Source organism: Hyalella azteca, unplaced genomic scaffold (assembly GCF_000764305.2).
Source record: "Hyalella azteca isolate HAZT.00-mixed unplaced genomic scaffold, Hazt_2.0.2 contig9577, whole genome shotgun sequence".
Taxonomy (NCBI): domain Eukaryota; kingdom Metazoa; phylum Arthropoda; class Malacostraca; order Amphipoda; family Hyalellidae; genus Hyalella; species Hyalella azteca.
Window position 1 is genome coordinate 34,507 of NW_025939646.1, and position 23,539 is coordinate 58,045.

The window sequence follows — 23,539 nt, forward strand, 5'->3', positions numbered from 1 at the left end:
CGTCTTGTAGAAAATGTTCAAGAGCATTTAATAAGAAAAATTTAGATAAGTAAGAATACATGTTGTATTTTTGCCCACTTTGATATACATCGCGAATTCAAACTGACGATGTACTCACTGCTTCATGTTAGTCAGCTCAGTTAATTTCCGAGATTAGAAGGCATAGATTAAAAGTAATAGAAAAAATTCGTTGAATTACACACGTAATGGCTTGAGTACTAGCGATACCCAACACGTGAACACACATATCCATTATTGATATTTAATTCACATTAAATCTTAAGTACTAAGATATTGTTAGGCACTGACAAGACACGAAGTTCATCAAAACGAACGTTTTGCTACTAATTTTAAGTTTCGATTATTAGATCATTCGCAACTGGATCCATAGCTAAACAGGAGTTCCTTTCTCTTCTCTGGAATTTCCTTTCAATACATTAACCTTTATAAGTTCAATGTGCTTTCCAGAAAAAACAACGGTTCCACGTACAAAACTTACATTCACTTCCACCGAACGACGACAAATTCCACCACCGAACGACGACAAATTTTACGAGACAGACAAGCTTTACATCCACTTGACGTTAGGGCGCAAACAACAGCATTATTCAAGCAGTTAAAGCACGCATTTAATATACTATATTCTTTTCAAATGCTTGACTATACTTAGCATCTAAGGCTAGCAAACCAAAAACCGAAAATGACTTTTCGATGAAAAAACGTTTGAGTCCAATGGCCGCAAAAACTTTTTTTTTTGTGACACAGTCGCGGTTTCAATCACGCATGCTAATTAAAAGATCAAATCTTTTAAAGTAATAACAATTATTACCAACCACAAGCATTGATTTGCAGCCAGGTGATGACGGCAAAAAGCCGAAGATATTAATTAGAATAGTAAATTAGATTCTCAGGCACCGTGATAGATTCGTTATACACATACAGAAAGACAATATTTGCGCGCACATTCAAGCAGCTTATCAATACAGGCAGCTCTGGATAAAGGCATTTTCTCAAAAATTTGAATTTTATAGCTATTTTTCGTGTAAATTAAGTAAATAGGGAGGAGTACTAAGTTAAATATCGAATTTATATCAGCAAAAGGTTTTTTCTGTTTTAAATTTATAGTTGATTATTAATCGCTAAGTGAAATATCGAATTTATATCAGCAAAAGGTTTTTTTCTTCTCGAGTGTTTTAAATTTATAGTTGATTATTAATCGCAATTATCGGGAGCTAAATGTGCTACCAATATCTTTAGTGATTATGACAAATGCTTAATATGTACAGGAGTTAGAAACAGCACCGGCGGGCTTAACTATAGGGTTGCAACATCCATAAATGATTTATTAATTGATAACAGTAATATTTAATTACTAAAATTATTAATCGAGTAAATTCCTTTGAACACGGAATAATATCATAATAAATAATTGACCCAATTAAACCGTATTGGGCAATTTAGAATATCAAGTCGGAAACAAAATATGAAAATATATAAATTTATTCTGAAGAAGAATAAGTATGAAAATGTAAAAATTATTTTTCGTGAAAAAAGTGTTGATAAAATTCACGAAACATTACACTATCGTTTCACAGAATAAATACTTCATGAAAAACTCTAAAAAAAGAACAATTTTTTTGAGATGGAAACAGGCTGAAAATTTTGCTGAAAAATTTATTTCAGATATTAATATATTAATAACATAGTTTTTAGAAAGCAACAAAAAAAAATACAAAATAAAGTGTTAATTCCTGAACGTTTATTCAAGAGACCAAAAATATTGATGAACAATGGACAGAATTGCAAAGCATGAGACAGATGTTAGACGCGAATTATTTATTACCATTGAATTTTTTTTGTCCTTATAAAACGAGTTCATCAAGAAGAACTCAATTAATAAAAATTTTATTAATTTGAGGGAAGACAGACAGAAAAATTTACCCTCTGCTACGACGATGTAATTTCGTTCCGCTCGTACGTCGCATGATGATATATATAACTTAATAAGCATCTTCTATTTGATAGACATTTGCATGTTGACCGTCCAAAGGTCGTCTGTTAGACAGCAATACATAATTAATTAATACATATTAATTAATACATAATTCTGTTAACTTACACCATCAAATCTTATTGTTGCTTGGTGACATGATTACATGATGGTACAGTTCAAGGTGGTTACATGGAAGCCCTCGGCATGATGACAAGATAACATGATACTGCAATGATTATTCAAGATGGTTACATGGTGGTCACGTCGCACTCTCCATGATCGCACTCCACATGACGACCACTCAACATAGTGGCCAATCTACATGACGACCACTCCACATGACGACCACTCTACACGATGGCCATTCTACATGATCGTACTCCACATGACGATCACTCCACATGATGGCCACTCTACATTCGCACTCCACATGACGACCACTCAACAAAGTGGCCACTCCAGATGACGACCACTATGATGGCCACTCTACACGCTGACCACTCTACATAGTGGCCACTCCACATGATGACCACTCTACATGCTGGCCACTCTACATGATGGTGCAGGCAAAGCCCCCACAGAGAGGCAGGCACAGGGGCACCACCTTCATGTCTCCCTTGCTCTCGGAGTGCGAGGAGCTCTCCTTGTAGCCTGACGCCGCCTCCCGCCGCCACTTCGCCTTGCCACGACGCCCTTCCTCCTTCAGCGTCATCGTCTGCACGAGGCAACATTCCCATCAAACACTCAGAAGAAATAATGAGTCATATTGTACAAATAAGGACTCACTTTCTAACCTTCAGCGTCATCGTCTGCACGGGGCAACATTACCATCAAACACTCAGAAGAAAGAATGAGTCATATTGTACAAATAAGGACTCACTTTCTAACCCTCAGCGTCATCGTCTGCACGGGGCAACATTCCCATCAAACACTCAGAAGAAACAATGAGTCATATTGTAGAAATAAGGACACACTTTCTAACCTTCAGCGTCATCGTCTGCACGGGGCAACATTACCATCAACCACTCAGAAGAAACAATGAGTCATATTGTACAAATTAAAAGGAGTCATATTGTACAAATTAGGACTCACTTTCTAACCTTCAGCGTCATCGTCTGCACGGGGCAACATTCCCATCAAACACTCAGAAGAAACAGTAAGTCATAATGTCCAAATAAGGACACACATTCTAAAAAACAGCACAAGCAGTGAACGGTTGAAGCAGCTTGGGTTAGACAAAAACTGGGATAACATTCCCATAAACCACTCAGAAGAAACAGTAAGTCATATTGTCTAAATAAGGACTCACTTTCTAAACATCAACACAGCTGTGAACGGTCGAAGAACTGGCACGCTCTTTTTTATAATGTTCCTCTTTTCTTATTCAATTTATTTATTTTTGAAGTTATTTATTTATTTTTTAAGTTATAATGATTTTTTCGATTATCTTTTCTCGAGAGTATAGACTAGCTTATTTATTTATATTTTTTGCTCGGGCATATAAATTACTGATGAAGATTTTTTAAGATAAAGATCAAAAACTTGAATTTTTTCATAGCAGTTGCCAAAAGAAACAACCTAATAAAAGACGCAATACGCATTTTTCTCATTGTTCTACGTACCTAAATTACGTTTCTTTTTATAATCGCTGCAAAACTTTGTTTTTCAAATATCTACAATAATAAACAAAAAGCACATGCATTTAATGCGGCGAATGCCAAATTTGGAAAAATTTGTCATCTCAGAAAAATTCAAAAGGAAAGATTTATCACACTGTTTCTATATGGCTAAACAGTTATTTCATTAATTTTTCAACAGCACCGAATGCTCCTTACAATCGATTCATAAAAAATCCATTATAATATATGTAATATGTTATAAAATCCATAAAAATAAATGTAATATGATCATATGATCATATATGTAATACATGAATATATATATAAAACCCATAATAATAAATCTAATATGATCATATATGTTATACATGAATATGTTATAAAATCCATAATAATAAATCTAATGTGTTCATATGATCATATATGTTATACATGAATATGTTATAAAATCCATAATAATAAATCTAGTGTGATCATATGATCATATATGTTATACATGAATATGTTATAAAATCCATAATAATAAATCTAATATGATCATATGATCATATATCTTTTAAATGAATATGTTATAAAATCCATAATAATAAATCTAATGTGATCATATGATCATATATGTTATACATGAATATGTTTTAAAATCCATAATAATAAATCTAATATGATCATGTGATCATATATCTTATACATGAATATGTAATAAAATCCTTAATAATATGTGTATAATGTTATAAAATTCATAATAATATGTGTAATAGGGAATAAAATCCTTAATAATATGAGTAATACTAATAAAATCCATAATAATTTCTGTATTAGGGAATAAAATCCCTAATAATATGTGTAATATTAATAAAATCCACAATAACAAATGTAACGCACATGCATGGACTCAGCGAAGGCCTCATGCCCTGGGGGGTAGTACACGGGGGGCCCCGCGATGTTCTTGGTCTTCTCGCGCTCCTCCCGCAGCTTGGCCGGACTCACGGTGTTGATTTCGTTGCGTTCGGGGGGCGGGATGATGATTTCATCCCGGACATGTCGGGTCTGTCAAAGGTATCGTTTAATTAATGTGAAATCCTATCATTTTTTTTGGACAGACGTCACGAGAATCTCACCGTATAATAATATAATATATTCACTAGTCATAATTCTCTGTTTCATGCAGCATGGTTTAAGATCGGTAACTTAAGAATTACATAGTCACACATTAAGAAAAACGTGCTACTATGTAATTTGCGCTGTTATCTAACTAAACTAACTAACTAATTAACTAACTAACTAAATGATTAAAATTATTATAACATCGGTACAAGCAACTTACAAATGTCGCAACAATCAAGACATTCCTGACTCACCTGAGTGGACAGAAGTGGTTCAGAGTCCGGGTGTGCATTGTAACCGGTTCGGTGTGGCCCTCCATTCTGAAGAGATAAATCCCAAACGGTAATGTGTGGACGTGGTACAAATGAAAACTTTTTCTATGAATTTTCTTAAAAGATGCATGCAAGAATTAAATAAGTCGAGTTCAAATTGCTCGTTGTTATGAGTGAATGAATGAATGTACTGAAACACCGATAATGCATGTGGAATCTTTTACTCTCAGCGAGGACTGATATTAATATATTAATTTTTGATTTTATTACTGTTTGCAGGCTAAAGAAATCTAATTAGATTATTAATGCATCAATTGCAGCACTTTTTTTTAGATATAATTCAATTCATTTCTTTAAGTACCACATAGTCAATTCCGCATAACCATTCCTAACGAACCCAGTACTAATGAAACAAAAATTTTTAGTAACGCGTCACCTTTTACAAGCGAATTGGTTGGTATATTCTCACCTTTCAATTTAATTCGTTAAAAGGTTTGTAAATTACCTTTCCAAGAAATTGTAACTCAAATAGTAACGCTACGATAGGAATCATATAAGTAACGTACTAACCTTTACGGGGAATTCGTTAAGCAGGTCATCGACTCTGCGTGGAAGTCGCTGTTCACCCACAGGCCGTACAGGGGAAGTGTCGGGGAAAGGCAACCCCGGCTCCCTGACCCTACGCACGCGTTCCAGGGAGTCTGACGGTCCCGAAGGATACCTCGGCTCCGAAGGATACCGTCGGTCCGGGGAGCGCGAACGGCCACGATACGGCGTCGACGTCAGGGGCTGATCGCCCCCCGACGGGTAGTCGCCATCTCGTGTGGTGCGAGTCGTATGTGTCGTTGTTTTATTGATGTTGATCGTAATGTTGCGACTGGGGTCGTTAGGTCGAAGAGGAGGGTCGCGGTCGTCGTATGGGGGTTCCCTAGGACCCTTATCTCCTGGACCTGTTGGGAAGGGGTGGTGGTGCGTCTCTGTTACGTAGTTTGTCGAAGAGTTCACTGAGTAGTTGATGGAGGATGAGCCTGGTTTGCCATCAGCAGGAGGCTTTCTGTCACCAGGATAGCCAGGCTGTCCGTCCCTAGGATACCCAGGCTGTCCGTCCCTGGGATACCCAGGCTGTCCGTCCCTGGGATACCCAGGCTGTCCGTCCCTTGGATACCCAGGTCTTCCATTACCAGGATAGTCAGGCTTGCCATCATCAAGGTACCCGAGCGGTGGTTCGTGGATGACTTTGTTCGTGGTGACGTGATGCCTAGTGTCCCGGCTGGTGGTGTGGTGATGCACCTCGTTGATGGTCGTCTTGTTGACGTTGGTGGAGTTGGCACTGTACCCGCTGGCGGGTGGGGGAGCAATCTGCAAAGTAGGGGGGGAACTAGGCGGGTGTGCTCCGTCTGGGAGCGGTTGCCCGGGCTGGATGGTGTAATGGTAGGAATAGTGATATATTACGGGCTGGCCTGTAGGGTTAGAAGGCGTGGGTGACGGAGCACCGTCGCCTGTAGGGGGTGCCACAGCCACGTAATTCAGAGGTGGCAGGGGCTGGACAGTTGAGCCTCCGTGGCTACCGTAGTTGTATATGTAGGCGACTCCGGGCTCCCGGTTAGGGGAAATTTGCGGGGGCGTTGGCAGAGGCACGGGCTCTGCCCAGGACTGGCCTCCGGGCGAGATCTGTAAGGCCATTAGTGATGTTAGTAGCAAACCCACAAAGCTAATGGTTAATGAATGCCATTACTCCTATTACGTTACTGGTTTGAAGTTAGCTCGCTTCAAAATTCACAATTGATTTACATTTTCACATTTAAGCTATTCGGGTATTGCCGGGATATTCGTAACCTATCGGTCTAGAATTTAGAATTAATTAGCACGGTATTATGTTTCAGAGAATATTCCAGATGCTACAGCACGCCCATGCATGGAATTTGTATTCTAGCACAGATCGAGGAATAAATTTACTATTGGCTACAGGGGTCTAAAGTAGGACTAATTAGGATTACTATGGGGTGTAAAAATTATACTGACACGCCTCTTAGGCAAATATTGTACAGTATTAGACTTATTTAGCCTGGGACTTGAAGCATTAGAAGCAAGTTAGTAGAATTCAATCGATTCAAGATGAAATGGGGAATATATACTCCTGGACCTCTAAGTTTAAGATGAAATGGGGGAATATACGTATACTCCTGGACTTCTGAGTTTAAGATGAAATGGGGGAATATATACTCCTGGACCTCTAAGTTTAAGATGAAATGGGGGAATATATACTCTTAAATAGTTATGGTTTGAACAAAAATGAAGGAAAAGTAATCAAATACGCAAGTTATTACGCGTTCACATTCCTTTTCAGGGCCAACTAGAAGTAAAATGACACAAGTACTATAAGAATGACTGTTGGGGGCGTGAAAAAAATGAATCCTGGTAAAAATTGATAAGAATGACTGTTGGGGGCGTGAAAAAAATGAATCCTGGTAAAAATTGATCGGTAGGATAAAAAATGGAACGTTTAGCCAATTCCACCGTTCAAAATATTTTAGCTAGGTAAAGATCAGCTTCGCTTTCAATGTTAAAAAAAGTATCAATAGTTTCGTTATAGATCCGGATTAATTTTATTATCGGAAGAAACATCAACTTATCAAGATGAGGTGCTAATATCATTCAATGGTAAAGTAAGAGATAATGTATAGTATAAGTTACAAAAATATCGATCAGATTTTTTTAATAATAGTAATAATAATAAAAATACCGATCAGAATTATTTACATCAAGGCAACACAAAGTATATATAGACAACCCACATCTCAAGTCATAAAAAATTGATTATTATTAGGCAAGAAACTTTGGTACGATAGGAATATTTTTGGATGATTATTCTCGGACCATATGCTATATATTAAGATTATATAAAACATACATAACATGTCCAGCTAAAGAACTAATAGAAATATTTGCTTTTATCACGGGACATTTCCCTTAGGAAATAAATGTAAAAGGAGGTTTTCGGGTATTTAATTGATCTGAATGGAGTTCCAGGATACTGCAAAGAAACAAAGCGTGATGAATGACGGATGAAAAGATCACAACCGTGGCTGCCGAACATTGGATAAAAATTAAAATTAATTAAAATTAAAGGTCTCGAACTGAATCCATATAAGTGATATAATAAAACGGAAAAGAATATAAGATAAACAACCATGAATAAAAGAATGCAAGGTCACAACATTAGCGCAGGGATATTGGCTAAAAAATTACTTGAATCAGTGGGGTGATATAATATGATGTAAAATATATAAGATAAGCAGCTTTGAAGCCCAAATCAAACGTTTATCGGACATGAGCATAAGAGAATTTTTACATGAAGTCAAAGCAAATTATGATTGAGTTTTATGTACTGAAACTGCGTGTAATGACAACTATATATGCAATTCGAGATATCATTAACGACGTCTTTACCGATCAACTAATTGCTTAAATTTGACTCAAATACTTTCATCACTGCACGCACCACAGCATGATGAGTGCATCATCACATTATGGTCGTACTATATATAGAAGTATTTAATCGCAACAAATATGTGGTAGTCTACAACGTACACGCCCAAATGCGGTTGCCGAGTTGTCCAAATCTGTCGATGTCATGAAGATTTTGGAAATTAACGAAGTGTATCAGCAGCTTCATACTTACTTTTCAGAAGCTGATACGGTATCAACAACGCAAGCGAAAAATGGCCGTGATTTCATTTTAAAAAGTTTACGTTGACGGAACATCGGTAATTGCAAATTGGTCTTCAGGTATTATATGATGTCTGCTGATGTTATTCTAAAGAGAGTCAACTGAGAGCAGGCGGTCTAGATTCAAACTGAAGGGCATAAAGATAAGTCGTGCCACGACTGTCCGTTTATGCTACACTTGATTAAAAAATTAGTTTACTTCAGAAGTCAATTTGTTCCTAACTTACAATGGGCACATCTTCAGCTTGATCATCTTGCCGCCTTTTATTTGGGAAAGATTCTATGGAAATGCTAGGACTAGGCTCAAATGAAAATATTTACAACCACATGAAGAGCTACTAGTCGATTACATTACGTGGCGCGAATGGAGTCACAGGTTGACTTCCAAACGAAAAAACGGTGAGTATATGCAACGATGCTAGTGTCAATACAATAGTTTTAATTTTACATGAAACTAGTGAGAGACTCTAATTTATGGAATAAATTTTCTGTGCCAGGTTTTCTAAAAAAATGCAAAAGCTAAAAAGCTGACGAGGATGCAAGGATAATGAAAGCGTAATTCAGAAGACGACTCACTCCAGGACTTCCTGGCCAGTAAACTGCGTACTGCAAAGTCAGTTGTTTGGGAGACACTGAGCCTCGCTGCACAACAAACATCTTGTCGTCAAACACAACAGGATCCTTGCAAGATCAATGAAAATTGTGTAAGCCCGAGCTCGAGTGATCGTTTGGAAACAATGTCAATGGCAGTAAAGGAAAAACAAACATCTTGTCGTCAAACACAGCAGCATCTATGCAAGATCTATGAAAATTGTGTAAGCCCGAGTTCGAGTGATCGTTTGGAAACACTGTCAATGGGAGTAAAGGAAATGGTCTTTTGTGGCAAATATACAATGTTAGAAAAATTTCCGTTAACGGTATTACGGGCGTTTCAGTGGCCGGTCGGGACGTGAAAAGAAACACCGTGTCGCCGTTTTTATTCTAATTTGACACTTGAAATCCGTAAAACATCTGATAAAAACGGCGAAAGAGTTTATTTTCACGGGGCGACCGGCCACTAGAATGCCAGTGGGACCGTTTTTTCGCCGTTGTTTCTAACAGTGTATCATGAGGTTCTATATAGTCCACATTGATGCGCATTCTCCTTGCGATGTGGACCTATAGTTTTTGATTTGAAATAAAATTCTACGGTTTCATTGCGCAATCGGTATAATTGACTACACAGAGACTTGCTGTTATATGTAATGGTATGAATGGCGGATTGGTTTGTATTTAATCTTAAAAACATTTGTTAATCATTAAGGTATCTGTTAATCGTAGAGGTATTAGGTAAATGTAGGGGTATCTGTTAATCTCAAATACTAATTATTTCCTGGTTTAAAAAATATCATTTATAGGAATGTCTTTAAGCTTCTGCCACGTTGATGCACATTTGTATCGGGCTTAAAACCACTGCGCAATAGAGAGCCAATATACAACGCATTACCCTTGTACGTATACATACAACGGAAATTAAATATTTTATTCGTAATTTTATTTACTTTTATTTACAAGACTTTGTTATTGCACTAATAAGAGTTCAAATGATGCAGACACGCAAAGAGGAGTTATCAAACGATACCGACTCTCAAACGATACAGACTCTCAAAGAGGAGTTATCAAACGATACCGACTCTCAAAGAAGAGTTATCGGACGATACCGACTCTCAAACGATACAGACTCTCAAAGAAGAGTTATCGAACGATACCGACTCTCAAACGATACAGACTCTCAAAGAAGAGTTATCAAACGATACCGACTCTCAAACGATACAGACTCTCAAAGAAGAGCTCCCTAAATATTGAATTCAGAGTCGTTTTGATGAGTTTACATAGGCGAGATAAATCATCGATGTAAATAGGGTAATTAATAAACCGTACGTTCGTAACAATGAGAACTCGGAACATTCTTGACCGGAGCATAGACATTCAGATGGTTCATTCTAAAATGAATGCACATACAGGATCGTATTGATGAAAGAATTCAAAAGAAAATATTTAGAAATGAAATAGATGTCTCATATGGATGTAATCTGTCTGACGTTTTGTTGAATTTAAAGCATGCAATAAAATACTGATATTTATATAAAAGGACGTGCGAAATAAATTTCCGTACATGACTTGAGAAGAATTCGATAGTTTTATTGCTGAATTTTAAAAATAATTAGTTAATGCAATTAAGAACTTAAATCCCATTCACGGAAAAGCAGATATTCTAATGCCAGTCATTAAAATGAAACTCTAAGCACAATAATAGCAACTTGGTCTGAATGCCGCAATAAATCTATCACTAAATTATATGAAAATACGACGTCTCACAGGGATACATTGAATGGTTTACGGTCTCGCCGTAAACCATTATTCACGTATACAACATTATTAATTAAGTATTATAAATTATGGACTCAGAACTCACCTGAAATATTCTTTTAATACACATAATTTGTCGGGATATTTCGAATTTAACATGGAAACATAGTAAAATTCAGAAATGAAATTCCGGCCTCAAATGAATATTAAAAATGCAACATGCAATAAATTGTTACTTTTAGCATAATTTTATAAAGCCTCAGGTCAGGCTTTGAAAAGCCTGGCCTGAGGTCAGGTCAAAGCAATAAATTGTTACATTTAGCATAATTAAAAGCCTGACCAAGTCCCAAAAGCCTGATAAAAAGCCTGACCAAGTCCCAAGCCTGATAAAAAGCCTGACCAAGTCCCAAGCCTGATAAAAAGCCTGACCAAGTCCCAAGCCTGACCTGAGGAGGCACGTGAGGACGGGTGAGGCTACTGATGGTGTTGGCCTCAGTGACATCAGAGGACATGTAGCGCCTGTTTTGTGCGTCCTTCTCTATGCTGATCTGTAGACGTGACTTCACTTGTAGATAATAATAAATGATAATACTATATGGTTCTAATATATAATAATAATAGAAATGTGTCAATTTCATTTAGTCCATCTTGGCTTGAAGCCAATTCGTAATCACCCGGCCATTTTGCCATTTCCAACCGAATTTTTTTCAAAAAGTTGTGATTCTTGCCCCTCCAACACGCTGCTCCATTTTTTTGGCTGTTCAAAAAAAAAAAAAATCCAAAAATTCCAACTGATTTCAACCACCCGGCAAAAAATAAGATTTTTCCAACTGATTTCAACCACCCGGCCACCTCAAGCAGATAGCCACTATTCTAATAATAAGTCATCTAATATCTCTTATTAGACTTCAGAATCTAAATCAGAAAAATTTAAAATTTTAACTCACTTCAATAGAAAAAATATTCACTCAGTAACTGATAGGAAACTAGTGCCCAAGTACCTAACAAACAAGTATGAAAAATATCAGTTAAACAGGAACATGAAACCAGTTTGGAAAAATACTGCGTTTTAAAGGTTACCAGCGTGCGAGAATAGCTTAATTTGATGATAGGTTGTTACTAACTGTGAGTGAAATTGGGTGACCGCAAATATTGACTAGAAAATATTTAAGAGCAGCAAGTTTAACTTGTATTTGTCCATGCAAACAACTCGTGTATAAATTATGTATTTGTATAGGCAAATTTTGACTAGGAAATAACTAAGAGCAGCAATTTCAACTTTTATTTGTCCTTGCAGACAACTCATGAATAAATTATGTATTTGTGTAGGCAAATGACTCATGAAGAACAATTAAAGTAACTATAACAATTAAAGTAACTATAGTAGGCAAGGCAGGACCGTGGAAGGCACTCACGGTAGGGGTGGAGGAGTCTGTAGTCTCGTAGGTCTTCTCGTAGCGGTTACGCCAGACTATGCGACGTACTTCACCGCCCTTCTCGTCGTTGATGATCATGTCGTCGCTGCCAGAACATATAATTTGTTATTAAACTATGTTATTGTTATTAAACATAATTTGTTATTATTATTAATAGGTTTGTTTGTAGTAACTCCATGTTATTATTATTATTAATTGGTTTGTTTGTGGTAACTCCAAACTTGATATCATTCGTCAGAAGTAACTTCAAAGTTGCTATCATTTGTGAGTAGTAACTCCAAACTTGATATCGTTTGTGAGAAGTAACTTCAAACTTGCTATAATTTATGAGTAGTAACTCCAAACTTGATATCATTTGTTAGTAGCAACTCCAAACTTGCTATCATTTGTTTGTAGTAACTTCAAACTTGATATCATTCGTTTGTAGCAACTTCAAACTTTCTATTATTTGTTTGCAGTAACTGCAAACTTGATATTTTTTGTTGCTGGAATTATTTTGCACTAGTATTTCTTCTTTACTACATTTACATTTCTTTAATATTACTAGTACTTCTTTGTATTAACTAATGTGATGTGAATGTGATAGATATTTTTGATACTACGTAGAAAGTGGCAAGGAAACTCGATTTTTCCGTTAATATTCTCTGTTTAAAAGGAACGTTTCTATGCTCCGACAATTAAACTCATTATTTTCCCCAACGAAGTAATTAGGGATTTGTTACGTTTAAATAATTCTGTTTTCAGTAAGAAAATAAGTCGATAAGAACAATAATGCACGACGTAATTGTGAAATGAAAGTGGAATTGACGTTAAAAAACCTAAACAAATAAGCACCTTTCGCAAAGACTGCGCTACGTCAAAGAGCGCAATCAGCCCTCACAGTAATGAGTAGGTTATATTGCCCAAATATTGACACGATTTTTACCCACACGACGAACAGACAACGAACGTAGCACCGATACGCATTTTTCCTAGCCAAAATTGGTCAGGATGAGCAACACGAGGGCAAAAAGTACATCGCTATATGGACATTCATGCAGATTTTTTTGAGTGTTAATACAAATGAACTTACTCGTAATGTCCATTGGAGAGTGAACGGCCGTCTCGACCTGAGAACATAATTATTCCACGTTAATAACTATAAATAATAACTATATTTCAATCTACCATTAGGTTATTTATTTTTTAAATTAAATTTGTGTAAGTATTTTGAATCATAAATTACATTAATTAATTTAATTACCTAATAATTACCCAAACATACTAGATAATTTCGCAAGTCAAACCATTGGAATTTATTGAAAAGATATTCGTATCGCAGTCTGACTGAATTAGTCAGCTTGACTTCAGTGAATAATGGGTCAACTTTACAAACAGTAGAAGCATCCTTAACAGAAAAAAATATAAATATATATATTATTATAACATGAATAAAAAATATTCACAGGTAAGAAGCCACATCTACACTATCAAATAAAGTCGGGCCCCTGTAAAATGTAGGCCAAATTTTGTTCATCTACAATATTAATAAAATGTCGTTATAGAATGAAAGTATTCGAAGAATTGAGATAAATAGAAAAAATTAAGGTTGCATGCGAAGTAGAAAATTTCATTCCAAGCAAACATTCTACCAGGAATCGTAGGAAGGCAGAGTCGAGTAGACGAGTAGACGGATGAAGCATTAGGCATGAGGGGTAGTTGTACAATATTCACACACAATCATGCTGATGATGAATTGAAATTTCTAGCAAAAGCAGACAGAGTTTTTTTAATTTTTAAGGGTTAACTAATGCTCATTGATATGAGTAAGAGCATGGAAAATAATCAATTACAATGATGGCAATGAGAGGTTAAAAATGATAATAAATGCGTATATTAATACGACGATGAATTTTTCAGAAGTTTGCTAGGTAAATATTTGTGCAAAATCAGAATTTTGGTCTCGATGCATAAACTACCGTAATAACAATTTCGAAATTTTGCCAACAAATTTGTTATTAAATAAAACTGCTCTGTAAAATTTTTGAAATTTTCACCTTACTGAACTTTTTACAAATCCTTGATTCACAGATTATATTAAACCTGGAAAACTTTTGTAATGTTCGTCATTTTGTTTTGAATCATTTGTTCAGTCTTGAAATGCCTAGCACACTACGGACCTATAGAGGATGTCTAATAGCTATTTCAAAGCAACGTCAGTTTTGAAAATATTTTGTCAAAAGGTCAGTTTTTAGATATCCTGCTAACAAGTCACAAAAAGTACAAGAATATCTAAAAGGCCACGCCAGGCCTATTTTTCAGTGCCGACATCACTATGATATGATATCATATGTTATGTTATGCTGTGTTGTGTTTTGTTATGTTTTGTCATGTTATGTTATGTAGTCACGCCGGCCTATTTTTCAGTGCCGAGATCACTATGATATGATATGTTTTGTTATACTGTGTCATGTTTTGTCATGTTATGTTATGTAGTGTTTTGTTATGTTATGCAGTTATGCAATATGTTATATCGGCGGATATTATAACATTGCCCTCTGTATTATGTGCACTACAATTCAGTAGGAAGTCGAGAGCTACGGTATATAGGAGGCGGATAGCTGAAGAGAACAGAGAACCTTTGTGCAGCGCCGAGGCGCCGAACGCGGGATGCGAGCAACAAGTTCACCTCCCGCTATGTTGGAGGTGGCGAATTCATCAAACAAGTAAACAAATTCCCAAGCTAAACTGACTACATAACGAGTTAATTTCTTCAGTAAACACGTACCGTACGTAACTTTGGACGGGGCTTTGGACTAACCGTTGCGGGGCAGAGAAAAGTGAGCGACAGATCTGCAGTACCAATCTACGAGCATCGGAAGCCAATCAGAACGTTAAGAGTGAGCATCAATTAAGGCCGTCAAGGTTAGTTGTCTATGGCTATTCTTAACTATGAAGGCAACCAATAACTCCCTCCTAAATAAGATGCAAGTCTGAAATTTGGAATGCTATCCTTGCTAATTATCTTTAATTAATGAACAGTAAGATAAATCATACAAACTTTGTCTTATCACTTTTATCGCGAACGAAAATTTTGACCAATATGAGGATCGTAAAACGCGCGATTTTTCTAGCATTTTCGCGATACTAGTTTATTTAACTATATTTTCTTCATTGATCCATAACTAAATGAAAGGATCAAACTTCGTATTCGTGTTAAAGTCCAACGGCAACCGAACAAAGCCAACACCATACACTATGTAATATAGCAAGTGCGAAATTAAAACAACTGGTTTCAAGCAAAATTACCGGAGTTGCCACCCACTAATTGGCCATTAATGCCACCCACTGATTGGACCCCCCAAAAAACTCCCCAGCCAGACATTGGTCATTAAATCACTACTACTATAAACACAGAGTTTTCTGTTTTATAGTGATAGATTCTGTTCAATTACCGAGCTGGCATGATCTCCGACTTACTATTCTGGCGTGAGAGAATCGTTGAACATTACGATTATGACAAATTTGTTGTATGGAAAGCATGCAAGTAATTCATTGTGATGAAACGGCACTCGGAGGTTCAACACAATAAGTTTTTCACTCATTATGCGTCATCGCAGTTACAAGAGAATAAATGCATAGCTTAGCAATATTGGAAGTGTTGTGCTATTTTAAGACCAAGGCGTAACTCGCCCGTAAAATGAACACAAATATTTTTACGGAAACTTTTCAAGTTCAAAAGAAACAAATCGAACTTGAAACCAAACTGCAAGCAGATAACACCACCTCCAAGCCAGGGAACGATTCAACGAAACGAGTTGACTGACACAGTCACGGCAGGACTAGGGATGAATCACAAATTTTCACGCCCAAATGAGCCGTCTGAATATGCAGGTAGGCGCTACGAGACCTTCACCCTCTCTTTATCTTACCTTAACTTATTTGGACGCAACATTTCAAACCGAACGTTATTTTATTATTTACAAGTTTCACTCAAAATTATTTCACGTTTCGGATGGATTGCATATAGTAGTTTAGCCTATTTTGTAACTAAACCGTATATTAAGATAGCTTCTCTGAAGTCACTTTAGATCAATTAATGTGAAAAAGGTATTCATAAAAAATCCTGGTAAATTATTTTATTTAAAAAATTAATTTCAAATTTAGCAATTGGAAAAGTAAACATTTCTATTTCTAACCTTCCTCAGAAACAGTTCATCAGCATTTTGCCGATTACGTAAGCTTTTTACACTAGTTGAAAAAATTTTAGGATCACTTTAAACCTTGATCCAAAGCGAGCTTCATTAATCACGCTGAAAAGTTGCGAACAAATCTAAGGAGGAACTTTGACAGAAAACTCGAGTGTCAGGTCTCGTATACGCATACACATGCCAATATGAACGCACTTGCAATATCTCAGGATCACACTCCACCAAAACCTGGTGTCAAAGACTTTAACAAAAGCAAGCCAAATAATTCAAAGGACCACCCATAGCAAGCAAGCAATCTACCTTCGCGATGAACCGCACGTTCGTCAGCTGAAGGCTCTAGGAGGTTGTTCTCACTGCATGCCCTTCGTGTGTCAACATGTCGTATTGCAGACGCATGTATCAAGTATTTTTTATTGAGTCTTTCCATCTCCTCGTTGTCCATGTCGTCTATCATTGTACTGAGTTCTTTAATGTTCTTCCTGAGCCTCCCGAGTGTGGAATAGTCACTGTTAGAGTTGCTAGGCTTTAGGATATCATCCGCTGAAGCACTGCGTTGTTTTCGTTCATTTTCGTACGTTTGATGAACAGGCATCACTGTTTCAGCGGGAATTAAATTCCCTTCAGATCTTTGTTGAGAAGTTACTTTTGTTTGGGTGATGATTCGTTTTGTCATTACTTGCCGCTCTAATTCTTGCTGTTTTTGCCACTGCGATTTGTGCTGTTTTTGCCAATGTGATTCTTGTTGCAGTTGTTGATTATTGATTATGTTTTCTCGAACTGCTGGCTCGGAATCAGACCCTGTCAAATTCAACACTCAAAACTTTAACTAAACATCGATCACAGAACTCCCATGTAAATGAATCAATTCCAACAGATCTCATCAATGGAAAATCCCTCAATTAACCTTTCTGAGCCGTTTAAGTAAATAATTTTGGTGCGAATGTATACATGCCACGCACGAAAAAGTTTCTTTTATACATTTTTTGTGCCATACACCCCGCGCTGGTGTGCATTACGTGAACGAAATACTGTGCGTGTTACAGCCAAATGAACGTCATCCTACAGATGCTCTAATGTTAGACCCGCTTCTAATAAGTTGAATCTTACATTTCATAGTGAAAAACTTATTAACTGTCATACAATCGCTCGAATTTTTTTACTGTAATTGTGAAGCTGCTGATAAACACAAATGTGGTGAGCCAAAAACATGCGTTGCAAAGACCAACATAAATAAATAAAATCACACAATATATACCAACTTCCCAACAGCGTTACACAGTAGGTTTTGCTGAACAGCGGAGCATTAAAATGGAATAAGTTATTTAGTGCGATTAGAAATAGAATGCGATTTGAATTAGAATGAGATCTAAATTAAAGTGAGATTTGAATCAGAATGAGATATGAATTAAAGTTAGATTTAAATTAGAATGAGATCTGAATTAAAGTTAGATTTGTATAGGAATGAGATCTGAATTAAAGTTAGATTTGTATTGGAATGAGAACAAAATTAAAGTGAAATTTGATTTAGAATCATATTTGAGTCTGGCAATTAGCGAAATTTAGATCAATAGCCAATACATTTTTGTGCAAGATGTCATTTTAATGGAAATTAATTTTCATGTATATATATGTAGTTATAAATACAAAAAATTCAGAAAAATTTGAAATCGGATTTCCGTTTATGTTATAAGTTCTAAGAAATTAATAAGTATTATTTTAAAAACTCACATTTTACATTCAAAAATTAATTTATCAGTCGGTGGTATTACATTATGAAATCAAAATATTTTTGAGCCGTGACTTGCACAAATAATGTAAACAAACGTCCACAAACGCTCACGCTCCACAATCTACACTCTCATTAAAACTAATCTTCAGGCCGAAAATTAGTTTCACTAATCTTCACTAATCTTTACTAATCTCCACTAATCTTCATTAATCTTCACTAATCTTCACTAATCTTCATTAATCTTCACTAATCATCACTAATCTTCACTGATCTCCACTAATCTTCATTAATCTTTACTAATCTTCGCTAATCTTCACTAATCTTCTCTATTCTTCAACTTGTGGTTAAGTACATATATCTATGCCAGCAATTCAAACCTCTCGTGAGTTCTTAGATGGACATAATTAATTAAGAAAAGAACAATGAGAACAGCACTGAAATACTGAAGGTGCGTCTATATTACGTGGATATGCGATAGATTTGTGTGTGAAGAGGGTGGAACTTTTGATTTAAAACGGAAACAGAATTAAACAAATTCCTGAATGGTGAGTGGAATGTAAATATGATCTCATTCTCTCATATGGAATCTTAGATTTCAAATTTCAACAATCCATCAAATTAAAATGAATTGTTGACGAAGGGGAAAATTTTGGAAAAATTAGCGAAGGGGACTGCAGGCACCTGCTGGTCATTTCACGACCATTTGCAAATTAAGCGATTTTCTGTGGAAGTCTAAAAATTATTATTTTTTTTTTGCGAGGGGATCAGAAAACGTTAGTGAGCAACTAATGAAATTTTATTTCTGCAGAAATATGACTCGTGTGTTTAATTACAAAATCCTGAATAGCCGTTTGTGCAAAACATCGCTAAGTTTTTAACCAACTGGGCAAGTAAGTATATCATATGACACCGTTTTAAACTTGACATGAACTTCTTCGTTCACAACAGGTAAAATAGTGTGCTAAACATAATGTATCATAACGGACACCTTTAAAACAGAAGTAGGTGACTATATAAGTATCACATATATTAAAAAACTCACTTGATAACAGATGGTATAACTGTAAGTTAAATTGGTACAGCTATTTTAGGGGTTTACTTAGGAATTGATGAAAGGGTCAATTCCTAGCAGACAGGGTTAAGGCTCACCTATGCCCTTAGGAATTGGTGAAAGGGTCAATCCTAGGTGACAGGGTTAGGGCTCACCTATGCACTTAGGAATTGGTGAAAGGGTCAATCCTAGGTGACAGGGTTAGGGCTCACCTAAGCACTTAGGAATTGGTGAAAGTGTCAATCCTAGGTGACAGGGTTAGGGCTCACCTATGCACTTAGGAATTGGTGAAAGGGTCAATCCTAAGGTGACGAGTAAAGATTAGGTGACGAGTGAAGATTAGGTGACGAGTGAAGATTAGGTGACGAGTGAAGATTAGGTGACGAGTGAAGATTAGGTGATGAGTGAAGATTAGGTGATGAGTGAAGATTAGGTGATGAGTGAAGATTAGGTGATGAGTGAAGATTAGGTGAAAATTGTATGGACACTATGGAGTGATGATGTGAGAATGTTGCACGGAATCAACACTCTAGTAATGCACTTTGAAATTACGATAATTGTTGTTTAAAAGAATCTTTCGGTGCTGCAGCAATGAGATAAATTTTGAAGATATCAACAATAGAAAAGAAGAGATAGAACTATAGAGGAAAAAAGGCTGAAAATGTGATAATGAAACGAGACATTTACTTTTTAATTAATGTTTCTTCAGTGGGAAATAATTTTTTAGCATTCACGTACATCGAGCTAGAAAATTTAATAGTATAGGAAGGAAAGTTTTTATAAGTTGAAGTCATAAGAAATGAAAGTATGAAAGCAAACCGCCAGAAATCAGTGAAAATATTCATTATATCTATTTTAGATATACTTATTACATCGTATATTCATAATTTTTATACAGCATCGACGTTAAAAATTAGTTAATACTATTCGTAAAACTTTAGTTTATTTTTGACTTAGAACGTTCTGTTTATTACACATTAATCTGCAAGAAAATAAATTAAAAGGTTTTCTTGGTTCTGTAGGAGAAAAAAAGTCGCGTGACTCACGCATACTTTGACCAGATAGATATATGCAATAAATGCAATTGTATAAGCACTAATTAACTAATTAATTATAATTTTTAATTTGTTATATGCAATTGTAAGCCACTACGGAATAACGACAGCAGCAGTCATCTAGTTATAAGAAACTCTTGGTGTCTCAGCAACGACATAATCTCTACAGAGAATATTTTAAATTATTTTAAATACTTTAATAGTATATATAGACTGCAAACTCTTATAATTTGTTGCTCGCGCTTTAAACTTGCTAACCGCTACAATTGTTCGTGCTTCGAAACTTTAACCTTTGGACCTTTTAAAACTCTAACCTTTAACCTAAAAGTAACCTAAAAGTACGCTAATTATCGATGTTGAAATTTAGGAATAATTTGAGCAATTAGAGAAGATTATTGAGCATGCAGGCGCCATGCCAGAATAGGATAGAACAATTATTAGCCAATATCAGCTCAGAGTTTTCAAAATTTTCATCATGATCCATTAACGATACAGTTGAACAGAAATATTAATTGTAAATTTTGTTTACTTAAAAGATAATCATCCGTCGTCAACAACCGCAATTACCAAGACATATGATGGAATTAATAAAAAAAATTAACAACCTAATCTCCAAGCGTAATTTTTTTTGACAAAGAGGAACGTTTTTTTTTTGACGTAACAGAGAAACGCGACAGTGTCAGGGGAAAACTACGTTGCTTTCAATTCATAAATATACTTTGGTCAATATGGTAATTAAAATTTTACAAATTTTCTAAAATTAGAAAAAATTAATTTTTTTTGTGGAATTAAATTTTTAAATAAAATTACAAATTTCGTAATAAAATTATAATTTTTAATAAAAATTTAATTTTTTGATAAAATTATAAAAAAAATTATTAATAATAGCTGTGAAAGAAAATGTTCATATATTTATGAACTAATGTTCTTATACAAAAATATAAATTTTTAATAAAATTAGTAAAATTTCGATCAACTAGGTAGAACTAAAAAAGATCAAAAACTAACCTTTGCTGTTTTCAGTGGACCTCGATGAGAACTTGTTAGACTCGAGGATGTTTCGGGACTCCTGGGACAGCGCTCGCTCCATCTCCATCTCCGTAGGACCGCGTCGCAGGGAGTCTAGTTCGGACGTCAGGCCGCCGTCCACGTTGTAGGATGAATAAGTCGACTTGACCACTTTCTTCTGGAAATGGCCGGACTTTCCGAAGAAATTATGATAGTTTTAGACAATGTACAAGCCGGGTTTTTATGCATATATATTGTGAATTATTTAGATATGGTGCATTAATGATGAAGTCCGTTCTTATGAAGTGGACAATCTGCCTAAGATGTATAATATTCACTACTTTCTTCTGGAAGTGGCCGGACTTTCCGAAGAAATTATGACAGTTTTAGATAATGTACAAGCCTGGTTTTATATGCATATATATTGTGAATTAAGAAAATATGGGGAATTAATGACAAGGTCCGTTTTTATGAAGTGGACAAGCTATACCTAAGATTCGCAAGTTTCTTCTGGAAGTGGCCGGACTTTCCGAATAAATTATGACAGTTTTAGATAATATACAAGCCGGGTTTTTTTTATGCATAAATATTGTGAATTTATTAAATAAATTCGAATAAATAAATAATTCGAATAAATGATAAGGCCCGCTTTTATATGAAGTGGGCAAGCTACCTTTAAGATGTTTAATATTCACAAGTGTCCAGACTGTCCCGACTGTGGCCAGGCTGTTCGGAGGGTTATTTCAGTTTCAGACAATGTGGAAGCTGGGTTATTTATACATATATATTGTGAATTATTTAGATATGGTGCATTAATGATGAAGTCCGTTCTTATGAAGTGGACAATCTGCCTAAGATATATGACATTCACCACCTTCTGGAAATGGCTGCACTGTCCGGAGGGTTATGACAGTTTCAGATAACGAAAATACATATATATATATATATATTTATTTTTATACATATATATATTGCGAATTATTTAAATATGGTGCATTAATGACAATGCCCGCCCTTATGAAGTGGACAATCTGCCTAAGATGTATAATATTCACCACTTTCTTCTGGAAGTCGCTGGACTTCCGGTGGGATTTACAAAAATTTCAGACAACGTAAAAGCCGGGTTATTTTATACATATATATATTGAATTATTTAAATATGGGGAACTAATGACCTGGGGCCATACTTTCAAAACTCGCTAAGTGAACGTAAGTACTTACGCTCTATTTCATTGTCTATGATTGGTGGATTTTACTTGAAATGCCGTCAATGATTGGCTGATGAACTTACGATCTTTTAACTTTTTTTGAAAGTATAGGCCAAGGTCCGCTTTTGTGAACTGGATAAGCTACCTAAGTTGTATAATATTCACAAGTTTTTTCTGGAAGTGGCCGGACTGACCGGAGGAGTTACAACAGTTTCAGACTATGTACAAGGCGTGACCAAACGTACCAAATTATAATAAATAAATCTAAATAATTAATTCTTTATTTAATAAAAAATTAGCTATTAACTTTACTTAAATTAACTTAATTAATTAAGCGAAATTCCTGAAGTATCCACTGGAATGAGAAAAAATACAGAATTGGATTAGGATTCCGCGATCGTTTAAATTCTTCCTAAATTGGAACAACAAATTGAGTGAAAATAATTACTCAAATGCAAATTTATGATGAATAAATACACATTTTTTATTTCAAGTCACTCACGGGGTTGGTGTCGCCGGAGTCGTACTGGTAGGTGTCGGCTACCGTGCGTACCGTGTGGTCGGGGGAAGTGTACTCCTTACGGTGATGGGTGAGTCGGCCCCCGTCTACCACTCCCCCATCCAGCCCCCGTCGCCCCAAGGACCCAGCCCGGGATGAACTTCTTGATGAACTTCTGTTCAAGTAAAGTTCAGACATGAACAACTTGTCTGTGCAAGTAAAGGTTAGACATGAACAACTTGTCCGTTCAAGTAAAGGTTAGACATGAACAACTTGTCTGTTCAAGTAAAGTTCAGA

The 23,539-nt window shown here is 35.8% G+C and overlaps 1 protein-coding gene across 3 annotated transcripts; it reads right to left on the bottom strand.

The window, feature by feature from the left end:
- Positions 1–1,696: 1,696 nt before the first annotated feature.
- LOC108669839 (proteoglycan 4) lies at positions 1,697–23,417 on the bottom strand (the record flags this gene model as incomplete). Of its 3 annotated transcripts, XM_018157264.2 has the most annotated exon segments (10): positions 1,697–2,708; positions 4,495–4,659; positions 4,971–5,036; positions 5,559–6,659; positions 9,294–9,359; positions 11,513–11,614; positions 12,482–12,587; positions 13,575–13,611; positions 21,536–21,728; positions 23,246–23,417. In XM_018157264.2, coding segments are annotated over 10 exon segments (2,173 nt in total), but the record flags the coding sequence as incomplete, so codon positions are not given.
- Between the last annotated feature and the right edge of the window lie 122 nt (positions 23,418–23,539).